The sequence below is a fragment of the Scyliorhinus torazame genome, chromosome 16 (assembly GCF_047496885.1).
Source record: "Scyliorhinus torazame isolate Kashiwa2021f chromosome 16, sScyTor2.1, whole genome shotgun sequence".
NCBI classification, from domain to species: domain Eukaryota; kingdom Metazoa; phylum Chordata; class Chondrichthyes; order Carcharhiniformes; family Scyliorhinidae; genus Scyliorhinus; species Scyliorhinus torazame.
Genome location: NC_092722.1, coordinates 190185267 through 190193060, shown reverse-complemented (window position 1 = coordinate 190193060; position 7794 = coordinate 190185267). Strand labels below are relative to the sequence as shown.

General features: G+C 53.7%; 1 protein-coding gene across 2 annotated transcripts in view; it reads left to right on the top strand.

Moving 5' to 3' along the window:
• Positions 1-7189: 7189 nt before the first annotated feature.
• Positions 7190-7794, top strand: part of ankrd2 (ankyrin repeat domain 2 (stretch responsive muscle)) — a 62936-nt gene continuing 62331 nt past the window's right edge. For both annotated transcript variants that reach the window (XM_072479653.1, XM_072479652.1), the window contains exon 1: positions 7190-7356. In XM_072479653.1, coding sequence (XP_072335754.1) covers positions 7279-7356 — 78 coding nt within the window. In that variant the 5' untranslated portion in view covers positions 7190-7278. The remainder of the gene's footprint in view (positions 7357-7794) is intronic.

The window sequence follows — 7794 nt, the reverse complement described above, 5'->3', positions numbered from 1 at the left end:
ATATTTTCTCTGCCCCCCTCCCTGGTTATTATCAGTGTTGTTGTTGTTTTTACGGAGGTGCAGCGTTCCCTCGCTGGAAAGTTTGGTTCAAAGTTGCTGGTTTTGCCCACCCTGTCGAGGCGATTCCGCGAAGAGCAGCCAGCAGCATCCGCGAAGCTCAGGGCGCCGCCATCATGGGGAACGACGAGCGGTCAGTGCGTGGACAAGAGCGGCGGCCGTCACAGCGCCCCCCTCTCCGCCTGGAGGACCAAAGTGCAGCTGGTGCTGTGGAACACTGTCACCTATATACTGCACAGAGCCACTCTGTCCCCCCACTGGCGTTGACACATTATGTGCAATGCATTGCTGTATTTCACATTGTAGACTTTAGAATCCCCACAGTGCATTCGGCCCATCGAGTCTGCACCAAGCTCCAAAAGAGCACCCTAGCCAGGCCCCACTCCCCCGCCCTATCCCTGTAACCCCGCCTAACCTTTTTAAAAAAAATATGTTTATTAAGAATTTTTTAACAAAATTTTCAACCATACAAACAAACCAACCCCCCCCCCCCGTAAAAAAAAAGCAAAAAAAAAGCTCGCATAGCAACACATAAACATGACAAAATCAATATGATACAGAACATTGTACATTAGATTCCTTCCGGTACATATCAGTTTTCAGATCATTTATGTATTTTCTTGCTACAGATGCCCCCCCGAAAACACCCCCTTCCCCGTCCCTCCCCCTTCCCCCCCCCCCGCCCAAAAGAAGAGATGTGTTCCCCCCCCCTCCTCCTCCCCCCCCTCCTCTCCCCGCCCCCCCCATCCTCCTCCCCCCCCCCCCCCCCCCCCCCCCCACCTCCCCCCCGGCGTTGCTGCTGCAGTCGACCGAACTCCACCTAACGCTCCGCGAGATGGTCAAGGAACGGTTTGCCACCGCCTGGAGAACCCCTGCACAGACCCTCTCAGGGCAAACTTTATCCTCTCCAGCTTGATAAACCCCTGCCATATCATTTATCCAGGCTTCCCACTGGGGGGCTTCGCGTCTTTCCACACCAACAAGATCCTTCGCCGGGCTACCAGGGACGCAAAGGCCAGAATGCCGGCCTCTTTCGCCTCCTGCACTCCCGGCTCGTCCGTCACTCCAAATAGTGCTAGCCCCAACTTTCACCAGGTCCCTTTTCCCTTGACGTGGACTTTCACCACCTTAGACATAGTCCTCGCGAAACCCCTCCAGAACCCATCCAGTGCCGGGCACGACCAGAACATATGAGCATGGTTCACCGGGCTTCCTGAGCACCTCCCGCATCTGTCCCTCCACCCCAAAGAACCCCGTCATATGCGCTCTGTGAACAACCTTAAACTGTATCAGGTTAAGCCTAGCACACGAGGAAGAGGAATTAAACCTACTTAGGGCATCAGCCCATAGACCCTTCATTAATCTCCTCCCCCGAACTCCTCCTCCCATTTGCCCTTCAGCTCCTCTACCAAAGCCTCCCCCTCTTCTTCATCTCCTGGTATATCGCCGACACCTTGCCCTCTCCGACACATACGCCCAAAATCACTCTGTCTTGAATCCCGTGCAGGGAGCAGAGGGAATTCGCTCACCTGCCGCCTCACAAACGCCCTCACTTGCATGTACCTGAAAGCGTTTCCGGGGTAGTCCAAACCTCTCCTCCAGCACCCCTAAGCTCGCAAACGTCCCATCGATGAACAGGTCCCCCATTCTTCTAATCCCTGCCCGATGCCAGCTCTGAAAACCCCGTCCACCCTTCCTGGGACAAACCGATGGTTATCTCTGATCGGGGATCACACCGAGGCTCCCATCGCACCCTGTCCGTCTCCACTGCCCCCAGATCTTTAGCGTTGCCGCCACCACCGGACTCGTGGTGTACCTTGTCGCCGTGAGCGGCAGCAGTGCCGTCACCAGCGCCCCAGGCTCGTTCCTTTGCAGGATGCCATCTCCAACCTCTTCATGCCACCCCCTCTCCCTCCATCACCCACTTACGGATCATCGCCACGTTGGCTGCCCAGTAGTAGCCACCAGATTCGGCAACGCCAGCCCTCCTCTATCTCTACTACGCTCCAGGAACCCCCTCCTTACCCTCGGGGTCTTACTCGCCCCACCACAAAACCCATTATGCTCCTGCCTACCCTCTTAAAAAGACCTTGGTGATCACAATTGGAAGGCATTGAATACAAAAGAAACCTCGGGAGGACCACCATTTTAATCGACTGTACCCTGCCCGCTAGCGAGAGTGGCAACATGTCCCACCGTTTAAAATCCTCCTCCATCTGCTCCACCAGCCGCGTCAAATTAAGTTTGTGCAGGCCCCCCAGCTCCTAGCCACCTGGATCCCCAAGTATCAAAAGCTCCTTTCCGCCCTCCTCAACGGTAGGTCGTCTATCCCTCTTCCCTGATCCCCGCATGCACCACAAAGAGCTCACTCTTCCCTACATTGAGCTTGTAGCCTGAGAAGTCCCCAAACTTCCTTAGGAATCTGCATGACCTCCACCATCCCCTCCATTGGGTCTGCCACATACAGCAACAGGTCGTCTGCATACAGCGACACTCGATGCTCCTCTCCCCCTCGAACCACCCCCTCCATTTCCTGGACTCCCTTAATGCCATGGCCAAAGGTTCAATTGCTAATGCAAACAACAGGGGGACAGGGGGCACCCCTGCCTCGTCCCTCGATACAGCTGGAAGTACTCCGACCTCCGCCGATTCGTAACCACACTCGCCACCGGGGGCTCTATATAGGAGCTTAACCCAACTGATAAACCCTCCCCCGAACCCAAACCTCCCGCAACACTTCCCAGAGATACTCCCACTCTACTCGGTCAAAGTCCTCCACCCTCGGGAGCCTCAGTTGGTCCAAGAATCGTCGCATCCCCTCTTTTCCCCCTGGGGGCTGGGATCTATACAGCTCCTCGTAGAAGGCCTTGAATGCCTCATTCACTTTCACCGCACTCCGCACGGTAGTTCCCCTTCCATCCTTGACTCCACCTATTTCCTCGCTGCATCCTCTTACGGAGCTGATGTGCCAGCATCTGGCTCGCCTTCTCCCCATACTCATACATCGCCCCTGTGCCTTCCTCCACTGTGCCTCTGCCTTCCCTGTGGTCAACAGGTCAAACTCCGTCTGGAGAGTTCGCCTCTCCCTGAGTAATCCCTCATCAGGGGCCTCTGCATATCTCCTGTCCACCCGTAAAATCTCCCCCACTAACCTCTCCCTTTCCTGCCCTCGCTCTTAACCCTGTGAGCCCTGATGGAGATTAACTCTCCCCTGACCACCGCCTTCAGCGCCTCCCACCAGTCCCACCTGCACCTCCCCGTTGTCGTTGGCCCTCCAGGTACCTTTCAATACACCCCCGCACCCTCCCACACACTTCTCGTCTGCCAGCAGTCCCACATCCAACCGCCACAGCGGGCGTGGTCCCTCTCCTCCCCAGCTCCAGTTCCAGCCAGTGCGGGGCGTGGTCCGCAATGGCTATGGCCGAATACTCCGTTCCCTCCACTTTCGGGATCAATGCCCTGCCCAGAACAAAAAAATCTATCCGGGAGTAGGCCTTGTTTAGCACAGGGCTAAATCGCTGGCTTTGAAAGCAGACCAAGGCAGGCCAGCAGCACGGTTCAATTCCCGTAACAGCCTCCCCGAACAGGCGCCGGAATGTGGCGACTAGGGGCTTTTCACAGTAACTTCATTTGAAGCCTACTTGTGACAATAAGCGATTTTCATTTCATTTTCATTCATTTCATTCATTGTGTCATGGGAGTATCCCTTGAAGAAATGTTTTTGTCTTATCACATGGCTTCAGTGATGTCATAGTGTGGGTGGAGCTGGGCTGTGCTCTGGGTTTTTACTTTCGTTTTGAGTTTGAACTGGCTTGTACTGCACAGGTTGAAGAAGACGGTTTTTTCTCTATCTGCATTTTAAAAGCTGTTTGCAGACTGCTGATAACTTGAAAATAAATAATTGTTTTCTGGAAGAAATTCAAACCTGCTGTTTTGAAAGGACAAGAGCATCTAAAACAGGTCTTGAGTGCGTGTGCTGGGCCGCACCTTTGACAAGGGGTTTCTGGTTTCTGGGATCTTGTTATTAAATTGGAACAGCTAAAGGGGGAATTTATTAAGGGTTATACATTGAGTACTGTGGCTGTGTGGGGTGTTTATGTTTGTCGTTAATAAAATGCTTACTGTGTGTGTTTATATAAAAATGTTAACTAAAATTTGTAGAATAAACTTTGTTTTTGATTAAACGTGCTGAAGGCCTCTGTTTTTATGTTAAATTTTTTAAAATTCTCCTCCTTTTTCGCATTTTCTCCCACATTTACATCCTCAACAATAAACAATAATCAGCAAGATATGTCAGTCCCCATAATAACAACGATCCATCCGCCCACCAACCCCCCAAACCTCAACCGCATGTTTACATAAACAAATGACAAAAATAAATCAGGGATTACCCGTAGTCACCCTTAATCTTACACAGCTCCCCACCCCCCCCCAACCCCCAAACCCCAGGCCTCCAGCTCCTCCCGTCCACTGCCTCTTGTAAAACTCCTCCCCTACCCTCGGTTCCTTCCCCCCCAACTTTCCACCCCGGCTGGACCACTCGGACCCTGTTCTGCCAGGCTCCGATGGCCACAGCCCCTCCCCACCTCACTCCCGTTCACTGGCCGGCTTAAACCGGCCAGCGTGGAGGCCCCCGCCCGGGTCTCTTTCCCCACTTGCCCGGCCCTATGGAAAGCCATAAATCCCTTTTAACACACAAACCCCGCATATCCACCTACACCCCAAAGAACCCTCATTCCGAGTGAAAGTCCGTCCCTTCCCTTGTCCAAATATATACCACATTGGCTCCTTTAATCTCTACACCCGCGCGCAGTGATACAAAAAAGAAGAAAATACAGTCATGAGGTTACATCGGCACATGGCCATTCCTCAGTTTGTCAGTTCTGCCACAGTCCTTCTGCCTTCGCAAACTCCTCCGCTGCTTCCGCCATTCCAAAATAAAAGTCCCTGAGCTTGTAAGTCACCCTCAGCTTCGCTGGATATACAATGCCGCACCGCACCTTGCTAATGTACAGTGCCCTCTTCACCCGGTTGAAGGCAGCCCGCCTCCTCGCCAGCTCCACCGTAAAGTCCTGGTATACACGTATACCAGCTCCAGCCCACTGCACCACCCGCTTCTGCTTGGCCCAGCTCAGGACCTTCTCCTTCACCCTGTACCTACGGAAGCACAGAGTCATTGCCCTTGGCGGCTCACTCGCCTTTGGTACAGGCCTCCACGACCGATGAGCCCGATCCAGTTCATATCGGGAGGGGTCCTCCCCTCCCCCAATAGTTTTGCCAGCATCGCGGCAAAATACTTAGTCGGCTTTGGTCCTTCAACTCCTTCGGGCAGCCCCACAATCCTCAAGTTCTGTCGCTTGGATCTGTTTTCCAGGTCTTCCATTTTTCCTCGCAGATCCTTGTTCGTATCCATCACCTTCCGCATCTCTTTCCCCATCGAGGCAAGTTGATCACCGTGCTGCAATAACGTCTCCTCTACTTCCTTCAGCGCCTCCCCTTCCTCTCGCACCTCCGCCACTGCGCTGGCCACCTCCGTCCTCACCGGGGAAACCGCCTCCTCCACCAGCACACTCAAAACCTCCCTCATCTCCTTCCTCACCGTCTCCGTGCATTTCGCAATCTGCGCCAACTGCTTTTCAAATTCCGCAGCCATCACCTTGGTTATTTCTTCAGCCGTAAGCAGTGCGGCCTTCCCTGGTGCGCCAGCCTCCATTTTTCCTGGTGACCCCGCGGTGACCTTTCCACTCCCCGACGGACCACCAGCTGGGTTTTCTCCGCCGTTTTTCTGCTCACCCTCGACATTTTTCTTTGTTCTTTTTTTCCTCCTGTGTCTTCTCAGTGCCTCCTCCGTGCCTTCTCCCTTCTTCTGCCGCCTCCGCGGACCCTGGGACCGGGCTTAAAGCCCCGAAATTGCCGTTCCGAGCGGGGGCCCTCCATTGTGCGGCCGCCTCCCGCCCGCCGTCACCGGAAGTCCGCTGAAGGCCTCTGTTGAATAACACCTGAAAGGCAGGGCCTTGTGCTCATCGTAACCAAAATCTAGAAACCGGTGTAGGTCAGGTGAACTCCATGAGATACTTTGGTGTTCTCTGAACTCTGGCCCATAACACCTACAAGTAGCACCAAAGGGGTGGGTTTAAAACACAGACTACAGCAATGGGGCCAGGCCCCCACCCCCCCCACCCCAATCCAGTGGGGGTACCTCGAGTCCATGCACTTAGCACCAAGCAGTTCCACGCTCATCCATTTTGAGAGTTTGGGTGTGGGTTTTCTCACCTTCTCACTTCCCCCCTCAACAGCCACGCCGCCCAGGCTCCGCTTGTAAATACTTTCACCAATCCATGCCCATGTGACCTCCGCCTAAGCGGGGTGGAGCAAGCAGTGTCCATCCCCGCGAACGAGATTTAAATCCATGCAAATGACCGTTTTGCCTGGGCCTCCCCGGCGCTGGGCACAAATTCCGCTAACGGGGACCGGTGGGCATCGCAACGGAATCGACGGCGGGTGCAAATGGCGATTTTTCCATTGCACGCTATTCTCCGCACAATCACAATTCTCGCTGCAGGCGTCGGGAAGTCAATTCAGCCGCTGGAGCCTACGCCCGTGAAGATAAAAGTTTGTTTTTGTTCTTTCACAGAGCACGAGCTGCACAAATTAGAGGATAATCTCCACATTCTCCCTTGGTTCAGCTCAGCAAATACCAATCATGTGCCTTTCGCATAGCTCTGCCCTGGTATCATCTTCCCCTCCTGAGCTCAAATCCCCTCCCATGATTTACAAGCTCTCATTGTGTGTGTCATTTTATTCCATAACCGCACCACCTCATTATGGCAGCGAGCTTGTTCAATGACCTCAAAGTCATTGCATTCCCTGCATGTCAGGGCTGGTTTCCAAAGTTGTGCCAGCCCCCAAGCCCCACCCCCGCCCCCGCCCCCAACGCCCAACCAACCCAACACGAGTCAACCTTCCAGCAGTGCCCCCAGAGCCAGCCTGGGTGTATGAACATCCTCAGGGTCCACCTGTCCATCAGCATGACTGCCATGCAAGTCCCCGCCCACCCCCACCCCCCCTCCCTCCCTATGCGCACACAGCCCAACCAGCCAAGCAGTTATAAACCTCTCGGGGGACACTTTGTCCTCTTATAGCACAAGAGCCTGTTCCGAGCACAAATCGCAGGACACTGTCAATTCTCTGTGTGTGTGTGCCCTACAGAAAGGACCAGGCATGGACGTGGATGTGGAAATCAGCGCACTGATCGACAAGGTGGACTTAAAGGAAAGCTTGGAGAGAGCAGAGCAAGAGGTATTTTTTATTCAGGACAAATAAACAATCAAAACTTCAGGGATTTGGAGAAATACTTGGAAAGGAATTTGAAGGGGGAGAGATAAAGAGCAGAGGAGTGGGATTTATAGGATAACACTTTCAAATAACCAGGATAGACATGTGGGCTGAATGTTCTCCTTTCATAATGTAAGACTCAGCAATATGGCTAAAATGACTAATTGATCAATGGAGGATGTGAACATTTGATACCATGTTCAGGTTCTTGGAATTCTGGTTGATGACCTCCTAACGTCAGCTGATGGGTAGGAGGTACCCCGGGAAAAGACTATTTACTCTGTACCCTCCATTCTAGCTCTTCTGCCAAGGCCACTGCAGGAGTGAGCAGAGGAAACACCTACGTCCCTCCCCACCGTGCCCCCCCCCTCCCCCCCCCCCCACCTCTCCTCTCCCTGCGCT